Source organism: Sus scrofa, chromosome 9 (genome assembly GCF_054392235.1).
Source record: "Sus scrofa isolate SSC_HxYL_T2T_F1_AM1 chromosome 9, Sscrofa_HxYL_maternal_Yorkshire_Landrace_v2.0, whole genome shotgun sequence".
Lineage (NCBI taxonomy): Eukaryota > Metazoa > Chordata > Mammalia > Artiodactyla > Suidae > Sus > Sus scrofa.
Window position 1 is genome coordinate 130,782,263 of NC_139391.1, and position 18,840 is coordinate 130,801,102.

General features: G+C 37.4%; 1 protein-coding gene across 6 annotated transcripts in view; it reads right to left on the bottom strand.

Moving 5' to 3' along the window:
• Window positions 1-18,840, bottom strand: part of EDEM3 (ER degradation enhancing alpha-mannosidase like protein 3) — a 74,104-nt gene that overhangs the window by 43,718 nt on the left and 11,546 nt on the right. For all 6 annotated transcript variants that reach the window (XM_021102628.2, XM_021102625.2, XM_084977966.1 and 3 more), the window contains exons 3-6: window positions 10,164-10,264; window positions 9,481-9,520; window positions 4,669-4,781; window positions 3,377-3,530 (exon numbers count right to left, since the gene is read on the bottom strand). In XM_021102628.2, the coding sequence (XP_020958287.2) occupies window positions 3,377-3,530; window positions 4,669-4,781; window positions 9,481-9,520; window positions 10,164-10,264 (408 nt within the window). The remainder of the gene's footprint in view (window positions 1-3,376; window positions 3,531-4,668; window positions 4,782-9,480; window positions 9,521-10,163; window positions 10,265-18,840) is intronic.

The following is an 18,840-nucleotide window of genomic DNA, read 5'->3' on the forward strand; positions in this document are numbered from 1 at the left end:
TAATCAACAAGGTTGGAACACAGACCAACTTATCAGCAGAAAGGCTGCCTAAAGTCTTCCTAGGCACACAGCTGCCTTTAATCACACCCCTCAACACAGCCCTGCCCACCAGAGGGACAAGACCCAGCTTTACCCACCAGTGGGCAAGCACCTGTCCCTCCCATTGGGAAGCCATCACAAATCCCTGGGTCAACTTCATCTACAGGGGACAGTCACCAGAAGCAAGAGCAGCTACACCATGAAGCCTGTAGAAAGGAGACCACAAACACAGAAAGCTAGACAAAATTAAATGGCAGAGAAGTATACTCCAGACAAAGGAACAAGACAAAACTCCAGAATACCAGCTAAGTGAAGTGGAGGTAGGCAACCTACCTTTTACACACATAAAAAAGACTTCAGAATAATGATCGTGAGGATGATCCAAGATCTTGTGGGAAAAACATGGAGGCAAAGATCGAGAGCTTACAAGAAATGTTTAACAAAGAGACAGAAGAATTAAAGAACAACAAATGAGTCATACAATAACTGCAATGAAAATAACACAAGAATAAACAACAGAATACATGAGGCAGAAGAATAAGTGAGATGAAAGACAGACTCTTTGAAATCACTGATATGGAATGGAATGAAGAAAAAAGAAGGAAAGGAAATGAGGACAGTCTTAAGAGACCTCTGGGCTAACATTATGTACCAACATTCACATTACAGAGGTCCCAGCAAGAGAAGAGAGAAAGGACCAGAGAAAATATCTGAAGAGATAGTAGCTGAAAACTTCCCTAATAGGGGAAAGGAAACACAGTACAGGAAGCAGAGTAAGTACAATATAGGAATAAACCCGAGAAGAAACAAGCCAAGACACATATTAATCAAACTGACCAAAATTAAAGACAAAGAGAAGATGTCAACAGCAACTAGCGAAAAGCAACAAATATCATACAAAGGAACCCCTATAAGGTTGTTAGCAGGTTTTTCAGCAGAAATCCTCCAGGCCAGAGTGGCATGATATATTTAAAGTGATGAAAGGGGAAAACCTATAACCAAAAATTCTCTACCCAGTAAGGCTTGCATTCAGATTTGACAGAGAAATCAAAAGCTTTACAGACAAAAACTAAGACAATTCAGTAACACCAAACCAGCTTTACAACAAATGCTAAAGGTACTTCTCTAGGTGGAAAGGAAAAGGCCACAATTAGTAACACAATAATTACAAATGAGAAGGCTCACCAATAAAGTAAAACATATAGTAAAGGTAGGAAATTATCCACACACAAATATGATTAGCAAATCTAGCAATCATGAGATGAGGAGAGTATGACTGCAGGATATTGGAAAGGCATTTGAAATTAAAAGACCAGCAACTTAAAACAATCCTGTATATATATAGACTGCTAAATCAAAACCTCATGGTAACCACAATCCAAAAATCTACAATACCCACACAACAAGAGAAAAAATAATGCAAAGACAAGACTAAAGACAGTCATCAAACCAAGAGAGAAGGAGAAAGGGAAGAAAAAAGACCTACAAAAACAAATCCAAAACAATTAACAAAATGGCAATAAGAACATACATAACAATAATTACTGTAAAAGTAAATGGATTATATGCTCCAACCAAAAGACAAAGACTATAGACTGGTTGAATGGACACAAAAATAAGAACAGTATATATGCTATCTGTAAGAGACCCACTTCAGATCTAGGGACACATACAGACTAAAAGTGCAAGGATGGAAAAAGGTATTCCATGTGTCAGAAATCAAAAGGAAGTTTAAGTGGCAATACTCATACCAGACAAAATAGACATTAAAATAATGTTACGGAGTTCCCGTCGTGGCGCAGTGGTTAACGAATCCGACTAGGAACCATGAGGTTGCGGGTTCGATCCCTGCCCTTGTTCAGTGGGTTGGCGATCCGGCGTTACCGTGAGCTGTGGTGTAGGTTGCAGACGCGGCTCGGATCCTGCGTTGCTGTGGCTCTGGCATAGGCTGGCGGCTACAGCTCCGATTAGACCCCTAGCCTGGGAAACTCCATATGCCGCGGGAGCAGCCCAAGAAATAGCAAAAAGACAAAAAAATAAAATAAAATAAAATAATGTTACAAGAGACAAAGAAGGACATTAATAATGATTAAAGGCACAATCCAAGAAGATGTAACATATTTGCATTATTTGTAAATACATGTGCACCTCAATATATAAGGCCACTGCTAACAGACATAAAAGTAGAAATTGGTAACAACACAGTAATAGTGGGGACTTTAACACCCCACTTACAGCAATGTACAGACCATCCAGACAGAAAATCAATAAGGAAACACAGTCCTTAAATGACATAAGAGACAAGATGGACTTAAATGTATAGAACACTCCATCTAAAAGCAGCAGAACATACAATCTTCTCAAGTGCACATGGACCATTCTCCGGGAAAGACCATATGCTGGGACACACAATACACACAATATTGTATACACACAATATTGTATACGGAATGGGTGGTCAATGGGGACCTCCTACATAGCAGAGGGGACTCTACTCAATACTTGGTAATGGCTGAGGTGTCTGCCCTGGGTAGGAGGGAGAAAGTAAAGTAACAGCACTAATAAAGAATGAAATACGTCGGGACAGAGTCCTTTCCATCTTCAACGGCTTACGTCCCTCTGCTTTAAGTATCAAATTTTCTTAGGGGGAGAAAAACACAAAAACTCCTTTGACTGACTCTGCTGCCAACTCTCTTTAATTATCGACACAGAAGAAATCTCAAAGTGAGTGGTCCTATACTTTCGCCTGTTTTGAATCCTTCTCCCCTTTATTCTACTGCATTACATCCTTCGAGGCTCTCTCTGCACCTAATTCTCCTAATGTTTGCTACAACATCTCCTTTGGAGACTTTCTTTTTAGGATTTTTGTAATACCATAGACTATTTTGTGGTTCTCCTCCTAAGTCTCCAAACTTTTCACTGATTGACTTTTCACAACTTTTACCTCCTTTTCACCGCTCGACTTCCTCCTCACTGTCCTATATCCTCTCCTCTGGAGAGTAAACACCTACTCTCACTCTTCCATCATTTCTTCTGCATGAATAATTCTGTACCCAACTTCTAGTCTGGCATCTGTTTCTTCCTTCAGCAGTATAATCTATTGTGTCATACAGTGGTACATAAAAGGCTTTAGTTAAACTCATCTAAATTCTCATACCGTTCAAATGCAAAATTAACTGAAATGTCAATATAAATTTGTTATATAGTTTGACGTACTTTTTTTCCAGCCTCAAGCAAGTGAGAAACAATGGCTGGATCACAAAAAATTCATTTTTTTCCCCTTAATAATAGCAAAGGAAGTATATAAAGACTGCCATATTTTTTCAGAATTACTTACTCTTGGATAAGGAAGGCCACTGGTAGTATTGAAAGCTGGTAAAAGCTTGTAACCCAACTGCTTTGCCATTTGGAGAAGTTCATCATTGTACCACTGCATGTACTCGCCTTTTTCCTTCAGCATGATTGCCAGTGAATGTCCACCCAAAAGGCCCCTACAACCACAGAAATGAAACATTAGCCACGCCATGCTGATACTTACACATCACCATCTAAAAAGATGTGGAAAGACCACAGAAGAACTTGACTTTTCTACCTACCACTAGCTACTCACTTTGTGGAAAATCATTATATATTACATAACCAGCATTTAAAAAAAAAATCAGATGTTTTGTCTGTTGTAAAGTGTTTGGCATTCTTAGATAACTTAAATTTTCTTGAAATTTAACTGATTTAATTATATCATCATGAAATCGTTGACTCTTAGTATAACACTATAAAAAAAAGAACCCAACTCCCTACTCTGTATTAAATGTACTAGACTAGTAAACTATGAAAAAGCTACAAAACTATTTCTTAAATTTAACTCAAGAATAGACTTACTTCGTCTGACAAAAGGAAATGAGTTAACACAAAAGTAACCATTAAATATAAAAATGTAATAATGCTGAAAAGTGAATTAATAAGTACTGGAATGCCTGTTTTCCAAGAGTATTTCACTGTTTAGATCAAAGGTAATCCTATAACTTGTTTCATTGGGCTTGAAAAGGTGCCGACTGAGGTTAGGAAACTAGGTAAGCTGGCGAAAACCGAAGTAAGCTGGTGAAAACCTGAGATGCCGCTAACATGCAAATGTTTGACCTACAGTCAGTCGTTTAACGACATAACAAGAACTACCTTTGATTTGAGTCTGCAACTATTCCCAGAGCCTGCTACTTACTACCTGCCCTCATATGATGAGGGTCATCCCACAGCCTCTGTGTTTCACAGCATTTCATTTTTAACTTTTAAACATGAGACATTTCTTGTTGGGAGTGGCTCAGTGGAAATGAATCTGACTAGTATCCATGAAGATACAAGTTCAATCTCTGGCCTCGGTCAGTGGGTTAAGGATCCAGCGTTGCCGTGAGCTGTGGTGTAGGTCACAGATGTGGCTCGCATCTGGCGTTGCTGTGGCTATGGTGTAGCCTAGCGGCTACAGCTCCACTTCAACCCCTAGCGTGGGAACCTCCATATGCCGGGGGTGTGGCCCTAAAAAGACATTTCTTGCTTTATTACTATCAAGAAATAAAGAGTATACCCTTTTTTGCTTTTCTATTATTAAAATTAAGCTTTAGTGTCCCATATACTCACCCAAGAACTCTGATGTTTGTTTCAAAGACTGATACAACTACATCATTATCTAAATTAACATCTCTTAAAACTTTTCTCACAGCATCTTCAAATTCTTTAGTTTTATTTAATACCTAAGAGAAGAAAATATTGAAAATAAAGTTGTTTTCAACCAAGACATAAAGAAATAGACTCAGAATGAGCTACTAAAACAAGTTAATACTTTAAGACTCTAAAAATTAACTCATACAAAAAACATTTCCCTTAAGCACGTTATAAAAATGTGATACTGGAGTTCCTGCTGTGGTACAGTGGGTTAAGAATCAGACTGCAGCAGCTCAGGTCACTGCAGAGGCATGGGTTTGATCCCTGGTCCAGTGCAGAGCATTAAAAGATCTAGTGTTGCTAAGCTGCAGTGTAGGTCACAGCTTTGGCATGGATTCAGTCCCTGGCCTGGGAACTTTCATATGCCAGGAGTGTGGCCATAAAAAATAAAAATAAAAAAAGTGATACCGGAGTTCCCGTTGTGGCTCAGTGGTTAACGACTCCGACTAGGATCCATGAGGTGGTGGGTTCCATCCCTGGCCTCACTCAATGGGCGTTGCTGTGAGCTGTGGTGTAGGTCACAGGCTCGGCTCGGATCCCGAGTTGCTGTGGCTCTGGCATAGGCCATGGGGTTCCAGCTCCGATTCAACCCTAGCCTGGGAACTTCCATAAGCTGCAGGTGTGGCCCTAGAAATAGACCAAAAAAAAAAAAAAAAAAAAAAAAAAAAAAGTGATACTATTTAAAACTAAAAAAAACTAATGCTTATTTATATTGCAAGGAATCTTTATATACTTTTTTTTTTAGACACACTGATATATCATTAGGACTTTAAAACAATCACCATAAGAACCGTTAACTGGTGTGTATAACCCATGACCTAGAGCAACAAGAGGTAAGCTCTACTGGGATTTGGTTTCCAAGTCAAAATAAAACAAAAACCACCCTCTTCACCAAATGTGGTTTTAAGAGTTGCTTGGCCTCAGAAGAAAGGCCGTGATCAGTTGACCCCAGATCACACACCATTCGCCATCTTCACCCTGTGGTTGCCCTGGCCCCTAACGAAGGAGGCAGTGCAATGTGGGGGTCAAGCACAAGCCCTACTTGAGTTCTGGTTCCTGCCTTCTACTTCTACGCCTGTTCTTTCATTTACAAAAAGAGGAAATACCTCCTCTCATGGGTCTGTTTTCCTAAAGGAGGTGATGTATGTGAAGGACTTTTAGCAGAGCGCCTGACGGGTATGTGCTTGATACTCCTAGTAACATTATTACCACAAGGGTCTAGAATCCTAAGCTGAGAACTCCGGGGATGCTTGCAATGAGTTCCACGGTGGTGGTGGGGGGGGGGTGTCCACTGTCATTACACAGGTGGCTTTGATTTTTCAGTCTCCGTTAAGGCTGCACAATGCTAATACTTTGTACTGCTTCTCACTCGATTTGATCCTTTCGCTAAAAATTCTAATGTAGGTATAAAACATTCCATAACAGTGTCTCTGACTAACATTCAAGTAAAAGTAAAATTTAGGGTAAGCCCTGAATAAAATATCATATAAAACCCGATATTAAATTGAGTGCATTCCCACCTCAATCTCAAAGTCCATGTAAATTCCGCAGCCACAAACGCGGATGCGGACAGCCCTCTACCGCCTCCAGGAGACAGAACGGTTTTACTCACGCCTCACATACACACACTTATCAGTTTGTTCATCCTATTCTTCCTACGTCTATTTCCAGAGAACCGCCCTCAAGATCAGTTCCAATGCTTTCTGCTTCAAAGGAGAATAAAAATGGAGAGTTCTCTTCATTCATAAACAGCTAGAAAATTCATTCTAACAGCTCCATTAGTGAATGCGTTACTTAAACTTTTAGGCTGATATCAAAGCATGAATTCAGGTCTCTTCCTTTCCCTCACTGTCTTTAATCTGTTCAATATCGATCTACAGATTTCATGGTAATGTTGAATTTAGAGGTAAATGTAAAGTGTTACTGCTGGGAGTTCCCATTGCGGCTCAGCGCTAATGAACTCAACTGTATTCATGAGGGTGCAGGTTCAATACCTGGCTCCACTCAGTGGGTTAAGGATCTGGTGCTGCTGTGAGCTGGGGTGTAGGTAGCAGACGCAGCTCAGAACTGGCATTGCTCTGGCTGTGGTGTAGGCTGGCAGCTGCAGTTCGGATTTGCCCTCTACCCTAGGAACTTCCAAATGCCGCAGGTACAGCCCAAATAAATAAATAAAGTGTTAGCACTAGACTTCATTACAATCAATAGCAACTACATGGCTAGAATTATGAACAATAGTTTAAACTGAAAGATCAAAGACAACAGAAGTCCTACTGAATGTATTATGGTATGACCAAAATAAAAACAAGAGGTTGTATTCTATCCCAAGTGACATGTTTGTCCTATTAGTATTTTCAAATAAAGAAACCACAAATCAAAAAACAACTGCAAAGTAAATTAAAATATTAATACTTGATTGATAAGCTGTACATGCCTTCTAAACGTAGGAAAAAAACTTTCAAACTAATTTCTTTTAAATCTTCTGTTTACATAAATATCTATTAACAGATATTTAGATATCTAGTCTAGGCCCTTCTGAGGTAAAAAGAGGGGCCCAGAGAAGTTAAATAACTTGGCCAAGGTCACACATATCAGTATTATGTGATCGCTTCTGGTCACTCCCTGCAACGAGGAGTCAGAACTAAGGTTCACCACGCTTTACTGAAAGTGTGGTCTGTGGACCAGCAGCAATAGCACCACCAAGTGGCATCTTACTAGAAACACACATTCTTGGGCCGTATCTTCAGAGTCCTACTGGATCACTATCTGCATTCTATTTTAGCAAGATCCCCAGGTGATTTGTTGTACACTGGAGTTTAAAAAAGCAATGCATCACTGCACGGTGGTTCTCAAACTTTAGCACACACTAGACTCATCTGGAAGCTTGTTAAAAAACAGACTGCTGGGCCTTACTTCCAGACTTGCCGATTCAATATGTCCGAGATGAGGCCCTACAATTTGCATTTCTAGCAAAGTGCTAGGTGACGCTGATGCTTTTGGTACTAGAATCATATTTTGAGAACCAATGCCAAAGTGGCATAACTTCAAAGAATAGAACCTTTTAATAATGGCTGCTTAACTAGCGGCCAACAGATTTCTAAATATAGGAAAAGTTATGCAGCCTAGAACCACCTTTTCTCCTTCATTTCCAATAAAAATTTAAAAATATACAATATCTGAGGTCCATGTCCTTGAAAATACTAGCTTCCGCAGAGACGGCAGGTAATCTGCTGTACGTAAGGATAATGCCAAGGTGACGAATGGGAAACCAACTTAAGTCCACCTGAGGTCTTTCCTAACACACAGCTACTGCCCGTCACTCACTCCTCTCTATCAACATAGGCCTGATGTGCATCACCAGGTAACTCCACTTAATTTCTCCCAGGGTAGTCATTTGTGCCTTTTGGGATATGTGTTTATCTTTTTCTCTTCTATTATATTAGCAGAACATCTAAGACCACCAAATCAAAAATAAGGCATATGAGAGTTCGCTGGTGGCCTAGAGGTTAAAGGATCCAGCATTGTCACTGTGGCAGGGGTTCAATCCCTGGCCTAGGAACTTTCACATACTGCGGCCGCAGCCAAAGGAAAATAAATAAATAAATAAATAAGTAAAATTAGGCACACAATCTTCTCTCCGATCGTCACAGTCAATATAATGTGGTTCACACATTCCTTTCATCTCTGAAAAATGAAGTCACAACTTTTGATACCCTGATACAACGAAAAAGATCCAAACAACATGGTATTCTCAACAAAAAAAGCTCCTCTCAACCAGGGCTGAATTTTATAAACAAAGAAGTTTTAGAGGAATAAATAATAATGCCCAGTCGTACTCCAGAAAAATTAAATCAGAGTAACTTGAGAGAGAGCATTTTTTTAAGATTTCAGAGGCAACATTCCCAAGGTACTGGTATAGTTGAGAGTCTCTGGTTAAAAAAAAAAAAGAAAGAAAAAAATAACTGCCCAGTGAAAGAAGAATGCAGAAAAAATACTGGGAAGAAAAGCCTGGTTCTGAAAATGTTCTGCCAACACAAAGATTGTTTATTTTGTTTTTAAGACACTAATCAGTACTTGAGACATTAATTCAAAGTTGAGAATTACGCCTTAAGAGAAATCATGAAGCAAGTCTAATTTTATACCATAAGTGATGTGAGAGTGAAAAACTAGAAAGATACTACATTTAGAAATCATGACATCTGGAACTCAGTCATTTGCCTCTGCCATCACAAACAGTCCCTAGCTAGAATGAACTGAAATGATTTTGTACGGCATGAGGTTGAGAGGAGTGCCAAGTCCTGATCGTTTGGTGCTAAAAAATCTCTGCTGAGAAAAAATTAAATTTTTAATGAATATATAAAATATATAATTTAACAATCTCAGTATCATTGTGATGTGTCATTCTGGAACAAGAGTATCAAGGGTATTTTCTAGAACACAGCTTTCACTTCCTCGTCCAAAGGGAAACGACCTTCTTGATTTAGGTGCTGTGGCGTAAGCTGACATACCTATAAATGACTTGAGTATCTCCATGACTCCACATAATTTCACTCGACATGCACACAACATTATCAACTCAATAGTTTGAAAGATTTATTTAGAAGCAAAGATCAAATCGTCTTAAATTCTGAAGGCTTCTATTTCAGACTTAGAGTGTAACAATTATATTCATAATTCTTGAGTGCACATACCATGAAATTTTTAAAATAATTCAAGGAGAATCAAACCTACCACAAGAGTGTCCAAAGAATCAATCAGTGTCAGGGAAAATCTAAGGAACAAGTATAATGAGATAGACAACGTTAGAATTCTGAATATTTTATCCATGAATGTATAAGCAGATGTATCTACATCCTACTGACTGGAAGTTTCCATTGACGAGCACTTCCATGCATCGATAGAACCAGGTAACTATACTGAAAAGGCCTAATGTTACATTTATGTTCAGCCTAACTATGTATCTTTCAAAATGAATAGATACTCATTAGCTCTTTTTTTTGGCCGCACCCACAGCATGTGGAAGTTTCCAGGTCAGGGACCAAACCCATGCCACGGCAGCGACCCGAGCCGCTGCAGTGACAATGCTGGATCCTTAACCCGCTGTGCCGCAAGGGAACTCCCTCATTAGCTCTTTTCAAAGAAAATAAAAATATTGAAGTATCAACACCTTATAACATGTCAATGACTTCATATACATTCTAAAACTCACATCCATCGCAACAACTCAACTTTTCACTGACTTAAGAGGTAAAGTGATTATAACATTTTATAAAAGATAACAGAAAGGAGTAAAGGAACTCAATGTAAGACTCAAAGCAGTCTTTGAAATTTAACCAATCCCCAACAAATGACTGCCTGTAACATGTCTTAAGACTTGGGAACTTTAGGATGCCATTCTCTGTATCAATACTCACTTTCCCAAGGCATCATCAACATCACCCCGACTTGGCTCCTGGCCTCTAACACGACCTCTGCAGGTTAAAGGCATGAGTTCATCCGCTGGGTAAGCATGTTCCTGCAAGGAAAATCTTAGTGAGTCACCAAGGAAAATAAGAGTACGCAGACATCATTTAGAGAACACAACTTTTTCACAGTTACTAAAAAAAAAATAAAAAAGGTAAAATGAAAGTTAGAAGTTCTACTATCCTTACAGTCTAGGGAACCTTAAAAATTTTTTTTAGCTATAAATACATATAAGAAAATATTTCTTTAAAAATCTGATGTTTTCCCTCTTCCCAATCTCATTCCCCAGAGGTAACTACTGTTGTGAGTGGCATTTATCCCTCCAGATTAATCAACATCCACTGAAATACATGCACATACATCATTTAAAAATTTTATTTACAAACAGGTGCTTATGCCATATGCACACATGGCCCTAATATTTGTCTACTGAAATCACTGTGGGTTTTTCCATGCTGGAATTTTGATACATTATTTTTAATAACCACAAGATAATAATTTAATGTTAGCTAATATTACTGAGTACTACTGTTCTAAGCACTGTTCTATATACCTTAGTTTATTTATCATGCAACCCTCTGAAACAGATTCAATTATTTCCCTTTTATAGATGAGAAAACTGAGGTCCAGAGAAGTAAGCCTATATCATGCAGCTAGTAAATGATGGATCTAGAATTCAAACCTGGCAACCTGACTCCAGAGCCTAGCAATGTCACAATACCTGCTCCTCACAGTATTCCAAAGTACGGATAAGCTAAAATTTACTCATTCTTCCATCGATGAACATGTAAGTTGAACTGAACTTTTCACTGTATAAAGGTTTCAATAAACATCTATAAGTTTATACACTTCTATACCATATTTTTTTTGCACATATGCTTGTATTTCCATGAATCAAATCCCTCAAACCAGACCCTACTGGTCAAAGGTCTCAATATTTAATTGCTGATAGCTACCATCAATTTACACTCTTATAATACTCTCACCAACAAAGGAGATGATCAATGGTTTACATTTTGCCAATCTCCCAGACAAAAAAATGGTATCTCAAGTTTCATTATTAATGAGGATAAACATCTTTTTGTATTAGCCATTGCTATTTGTCTTGAAATGTCTATTTATACCTTTTGACCTTTTTCTACTGGTTGTCTTATTGGCCAAGAGACGCCCTATACATTGTTATATATATAGTAAACATTTTTCTCCTGTCTTTTGTTTGGCTTTTAACTTTGTTTATGGCATTTCTTACTTTTAACATGCAGCTTAAGTTTTTAACATGCAGTCAAATCTATTAGTCTCTTCTTTCATAGTTTCTAGATTTCAGGCATGATTAAGAAGGCTATCTTGAGGGAGTTCCCATTGCGGCTCAGTGGAAAAGAATCTGACAAGCAGCAGTGAGGGTTCAATCCCTGGCCTTACTCAGTGAGGGTTAAGGATCTGGCACTGCCGTCAGCTGTGGTGCAAGTCGCAGACCTGGCTCAGATCTGGCATGACTGTGGCTGTGGCGTAGGCCAGTGGCTATAGCTCCAATTCAACCCCCAGCCTGGGAACCTCCATATGGCCATGGGTGCAGACCTTAAAAAAAAAAAAAAAAGGCTATCTTGAATCTCAAAATAATACTCAATTTTTTTTAATGTCTAGATAGTAACTCCATCTGGAATCTAATTTTATGATGTGAAATAGGGATATATCTTTATCTGTTCCCCCAAATACCCAATTCCCTAAATACCACTTTTTAAACACTCCATCCTTTCCCTAATCACCTAAAATACAGCTTATTAGTTCAAAACTGTCTGTACAAATACACCTATCTGCAGCCTCTCCTTTGTTCTACAGACCTGTTTCCCTCTCCTATTGCCCTACAGACCTCTTTGTTCTATAAACCTACTTCCTGCTCCCAAACCATTATCTTAATTATTCTATCTTCGCAACATGGCTTGCTACTTGGTTGAGCAATTCACTCCCCTCAATTATCTTCTTCTAAGGTTTTAAATAACTTTTTAAAATTTACTCTTCTGGATACCTTTAAAAGTTCCTTAAAATTCCACTGAAATTTTAATTGGAAGAGCCTAATTTGGGGAATACTGTTTTTTTTGTTTTTGTTTTTTTACCAATTGAGTTTTCCCTTCTAGAAATACAGTATCTCTATATTAACTCAGATCATCTTTCATGAATTCAGTTTCTTCCTATATGTCTCAGCTATTTCTTAATATTTATTAAAAAGTACTTTTTTTTTTTTTTTTTTTGGCCATGACCGCAGCATGTGGAAGTTCCTGAGCCAGGGATGGAACCCATGCCACAGCAGCGACCCCAGCTGCTTCAGTGACAATGCCAGATCCCTAACCTGCTGTGCTATAGAGAACGCCTAGATTTAATAAATGACCATGACAGAGTATTTCTAGTCTAGATAATTATGAAGTACCTGCAAGATTCTCCCCTCCTGTACACTACAAACACAGTGAAATGTGGTATAAATTTTTAAAAATTATTTTAATGCCTAGCTGAGCTTGATAATATGAAGAAATTTTCAAATATCAAAACTGAATAGTGAAATCTAGAAGATGAAGCTGCCCTGACCACAACATTAGGAATAAAACAGGCCTTAGTGAGAATTGTGTTACTACCCAAAGGGTATGAGATCTGATGCTGTTGGCCTGGCATGCATGGCCATAAGCCCTAAAAAGTAGGTTTTCTAAACTGGTAGCTGCTTCAGTAAAACTAGACTGGAACATCTCTAGCTACTAGTTGCAGGTTTTAACAGAAAAGGAGAGAAAAAAGAAAGGCCTGCTGAACTCTTAAAAAATTTTCTTCCCCAGGAGAGTATCCTTTTTTTAAATTTTCTTCATCAGGAGAGAGGAAAAGATTCCTCTAAAATTAATAAAATGTGACCACTGAGAAACATTTAGAAGTTAAACCACTGTATTTACACACTGCACGACATTTACTGACTACCTGACAAGAATAATAGGATTAAAATACTCCTACTTTCCCCCAATTCGACTTGGGATTTTTGTCAATTATATTATTACAGGCAGTCTTTATTTCTCTATTCACTATACACTCACAAACTGAGTTTCCACAATTTAGTTGACCAAACCCTCAACAACATGGTTCAAATTTCAGATACCACAGTGTTATTAAATAACTGCACACAATACAAAGTTGAGGTTCTTCAATCTACAAATAGCCATGTAAATAACAGAGGCTCATTAAGATCAGTGATCAATTCCATCATTTCTTTCAAAGCCTATCAGTGACTGATTACTGTGTATCTATTTTTTAGTTCGCAAACAGACAGCAAGCATGTAGTTATGTGCCTCCTTGTCATCTAGTGATAATCCTACATGACAGTTTGACAATTTATAAAAATAGATAATCCAGGGAGTTCTCATCATGGCTCAGCGGAAATGAATCTGACTAGTATCTACGAGGACACACGTTTGATCCCTCGCCTTGCTCAGTGGGTTAAGGATCCGGCGTTGCCATGAGCTGTGGTGTAGGTCACAGACGCAGCTCAGATCTGGCGTTGCTGTGGCTGTGGCACAGGCCAGCAGCTACAGCTCTGATTTGACCCTTAGTCTGGGAACCTCCATATGCCATGGGTGAGGCCCTAAAAAAAAAAAAATAATAATAATAATCAAAAAAGGAAATTAACCAATGAGGATAAAAGTCTGCAAAGAAATGAAAAGTGATAACACAAAGTGAAATTCAAATTGAACATAAAAGGGTTATAGAAGAAATAGCTGACCACAGAATGCTGATACTGCTGCTATTCAGCAGTATCTAGATATGCAGCCGGAGGAACTTAGCAAAGGCCAGACTATCCACAAAGATGAAGAAAGTGGCTGTGTCATCAAAGGATAAAGACTCTGTAGAGGAAATAATGCCTGCAGAAAAACTTTACATTAAAGGCATTCCCAGATATATTTCATGACACAGACGGCAAAGGATCCAATTCGTGAAGCTGATCCAAATTTTGAAATTTGTATAGTTTCTTTTTTTTTTTTCCTGATAGGCAAGATATAGATTTATGAGGACAGGATGCTTTTGAGAGATGCAAGCGGGCAGGCAAGGAAGCTCTGCCTGAAATTTTTATACTTTCTTCACAAGGTATAGAAGAGGTGTGGCCTCTATCTGAAGTTACACAATGTGATGAAAGCAAGCGAGGCAAGCACCATTCAAACTTCTCTTAGTCTTTTACAAAGAAATAACACTTTAAATTTCAAAGTCTCTAATATTTTGAATTACGGTATACTAAAGTTTTTGCTATTTCAAAAACTTCTCTGTATATTTATAATCAACAGAAAGAAAAACTTTAAGCTTTTGGCAAAGATTTTAAAAGATTTATAACATTTGTATTCTGGTCTGGAACCGTATTCTATTTAGGTGGCATCAATGCACACCATTTTTCTATGGCTTCTCTATATGTGAGTTTTTATTTTGCTTCATCGCTGGATTGCCTGGACTGTGTCCTCAAGTAAGTTATATTTGTTTGTTTATTTTAAAAGTGTGTCATCAGTACTGTTATTTCTCTGGTATTCCCAGGTTAGGCTGGCTCTTGCCTTATACTTGAAAAATAATCTGAATGGTTATAAAATGCCTGCTTTTTTTTTTTTTTTTTTTTTTTTTGCTTTTTAGGGCTGCACCCACGGCTTATGGAGGTTCCCAGGCTACCGGTCTAATCGGAGCTACAGCTGCCAGCTTACACCACAGCCACAGCAACGCAGGATCTAAACAGCACCTGCAAACTACACCACACCTCACAGCAATGCTGGATCCTTAACCCACTGAGCGAGGCCAGGGTTTGAACCTGCAACCTCATGGTTCCTAGTCAGATTTGTTTTTGCTGAGCCACGATGGGAACTCCTACCTGTGTCTTTTAGCTGTCAAGTTCCTCACTACTTCTTTGGTTAATTCCCATAGGACCATAATTCATCAAGAATGCACAAAATTTTTACTGCTTTATGGTTTTATATTTAATACAATAAGCAACATTCAGAAGTAACTCAAGATAAGGAATCTTCTTAAAAACTTGATGTATTTTGAAAGGACTTTGTAGGAGATCATTAGAATGTTAATTTGATTGTAAAGCACTCCTTACTTTTTAAACCACTGCTTAGAAAACTTAATACTACTATTTTTAGGGTCTTGCAAAACACACATGCATACATACACAAACACCTTTGTCTGAAATTAAATATGAAACTCAAACCCTGAACTTCTCCAGATTAGAAAAATATTAATAGCAACTGCAAACCAGAATAATCAAATAAGGGGATTTTGAACCAGGTGTAAAAAATACTTTATGTTCCCCTGTTTCAACATTAAGGATAAAAACAAAACCACAACTTTTTCTTTGGGTTAACCACAAAGCAAACTACAGTTGGTTTGCATAAATTCAGAGCAATGCATACATTGCAAATGAACAGCTGTGTTACACTTCAAATATCTTGGCTATTTGAGGAATAGTAAGGCTTTCTCTTCTTAATTCATATTATAATGACTCAGAGCAGGGAAAAACAGAAAAACCCTTAGAGATTATGACTCAAAGGAAAACTCAGGTGATAAAGAGTCCTATATAAATTAAGTAGAACACGTGCCTAGCTAAAAACAAGAGCAAAAACATAAAATAAAGCGTTGTAGACTCTCCATATCAAATTCCAAATTTAGTAGCACTTTGAAATAACTCTGCTTTAAAAGACTCAAGTCAAAGCAGCATCTAAAACTTTTTAGAAAAACCAATTCCAAAAAGAAGGCAGAGGGAAGGGACTTTATTCTACTAAAAACAATAATAAAACAAAAGCATTATTTATAATGGTGAGTTATTGAAGATATCAAATCGATTTAGTTCCCCATAAAATTATATGTGCTTTTTTTTTAGGGCCGCACCTATGGCATATGGAAGTTCCCAGGCGAGGGGTCAAATAAGAACTGAGCTGCCGGCCTACATCACAGCCACAGCCACAGCAAGGCCAGATCCGAGTCGCATCTGTGACTTATGCCGCAGCTTGTGGCAAGCAACACAGGATCCTTAACCAATGACTGAGGCCAGGGATCGAGCCAGCATCCTCAGAGATAGTAGTCGGGACCTGCTGAGCCACAACGGGAACTCCTACATCCACTTTTAAATGTTTTATTCCAGCTCCTCACTATTAAACACTTCCCTCTTTGAGGCAGCTAAGATATTCCTTCCTAAAGTAAAAATTAAATGATATTTAATAAACCATTTATCATACACTGATAGCATATGCTAATTACCGATTAAACGTGCATAATTTATTAGTTTTCTTTTCACTTCAAGTCAAATTTTCCTTTTCCCTTTTGTTCACATTTATACTCATTTATCAAACCGTTTTTCAGGTGTTTAGGATTCCATTTATTTAAACTATTAAATTATTAATACCCCCTACACTGAACATATGGTCCTTTGAGGTAACATATTTTATGAAATGTTTCAAAAGCACTGAGGAGAAATAAATAACAAAACTGCAGTTGTCTCATGATTTTAAATTAATCACAACAGAACAGCATGTCAGCATACTTTAAAACTTTGTACTCAAAATAAGATGAGAACCAAAGTTTCCAAATCCTTCAATACATCCTAATCAATTTGGGGTTTTTTTTGTTTTTGTTTTTTTTTTTTTTTTTTTTCGGGTATGCAGAAGTTCCTGGGGCTGGGAATCAAACCTGCGTCACAGCAGTGACAATACCAGATCCTTAACTACTAGGCCTCGAGGGAACTTCCTTAATCAATTTGGTTTTAATCAATGATAACATAAATTGAACTTATGAAATAATATTATATGAAATAAATACATGATAATAAATAATAATGTTATAATGAAATAGTCCTGCCACCAACAGATTTTTTTAGGAGGATTGTTACCAATAATGCAGAAAAAAATAATGCAGATAAAGCATCTGATAAAATTCAATAATACCCTGTGATGAAAATTCTCAGCAAACTAGAAATAGGCACTTACTATATAGAGAGAGCATCTATGAAAAACCAACAGGTAATATCATCCTTAACAGTAAAAGGCTACCTGCTTTCTCCAAAGATCAGGAGCAAGACAAGGATCTTACCACTGCTTTTCAACATTATACTACAATCCTAGCCACTGCTATGAAAGAAATAAAAGACACATAAGTTTAGAAAGGACGAAGGAAAAGTTCCTTTGTTTGCAGATGATATGACTGACCACATGAAAAATCCTAAGGAATCTACCAAAAAAGCTACTAAAAATAAGTGAGTTTTCCATGGATATAAGGTTAACAGATTAGTGTATTTCTGTATTAACATCAATGGACGATTGGAAATTAAAATCTGAAAAACTACAAATTACAATACCACAAAAAATATGAAATATTTATGAATAAATTTAACAAAAGATGTGTAAGAGCTGTACACTGAAAAGTACAAAACATTAAGAGCCAAATAAGTGAACAGAGATACTACGTTCATGGACTGAAAGACAATACTGTTAAGAGGTTAACTGATCTATAGGTTTCAACATAATTCCAATCAATAATTCAATAGGCTTTTTGGGTAGAAATTGATAATACAATGCTAAAATTTACACGGGAATGCAAAGAATCTAGAATATTCAAAACAATTTTGAAAAAGAACAAAGCTGAAAAACTTCTATTGCCTGCTTACAGGACTTAATATCATTCAATCAGGAAAATGTGATACTGATGTGCAAATAGATATTCAGATCAGTGGGAAAGACCAGAGTCAAGAAACAGACCTATGCATATATGGTTAACTGATTTTACAAACGTGCCAAAATAATTCAGTGAGCCAAGGATATTCTTTTCAACAAACAGTGCTGGAATAATTGGATATCCACATAGAAAAAAGATATAAACAAACCTTTACCTCATACCATACATACAGACATTAATTCAAAATGGGTAATAAATCTCAATGAAAAAGCTAAAATTACAAAACCTCTAGAGAAAACAAAAAAAGCCTCTGTGACTTTGGGCTAGGAAAATATCTGGGGGGAGTAGGATATAAAAGACATGAATCATAAAAGGGTAAACTGGACTTGGTCACAATTCCAGACATTGGCACTTCGAAAGATATTAAGAAAATTAAAAGATGAAGTACAGACTGAGAGAAAATATCTGCAAAACATATATGTGAAAAAGGGCTGACATCCCGAATATATCACTCTTATGACTCAGTTATAACAGGACGAATGACCTGATTTTAAAATGGTAAGAGATGTGAACAGATGTTTTGCCAAAAAAAGACATACTAAGCAAATGGAAGATTTTTTCAACATCATTAGTCATCAGGAAAAATCAAATTAAAATCACAACAAATACCACTACACACCCACTAAAACGCCTAAAATTAAAAAGACTGAAAATACCAGTGTTGGAGAAGATATGGAGTAACTAAAACTCTTATAATTGCTCCTGTAGAATGCAAAATGTTACAGACACTTTAGAAAAGTCTGTCAGTTTCTTGTAAAAAGTAAAAGTTAGCCTTCCCATATGACCTAGCAATCCAATTTCTAAGTATGAAAATATACGTCCACATAAAAATTTGCATTCACAGATTTATAGCCATTTTAACTAATGGCCGCAGACCAGAAACAAGCCAAATATGTATCA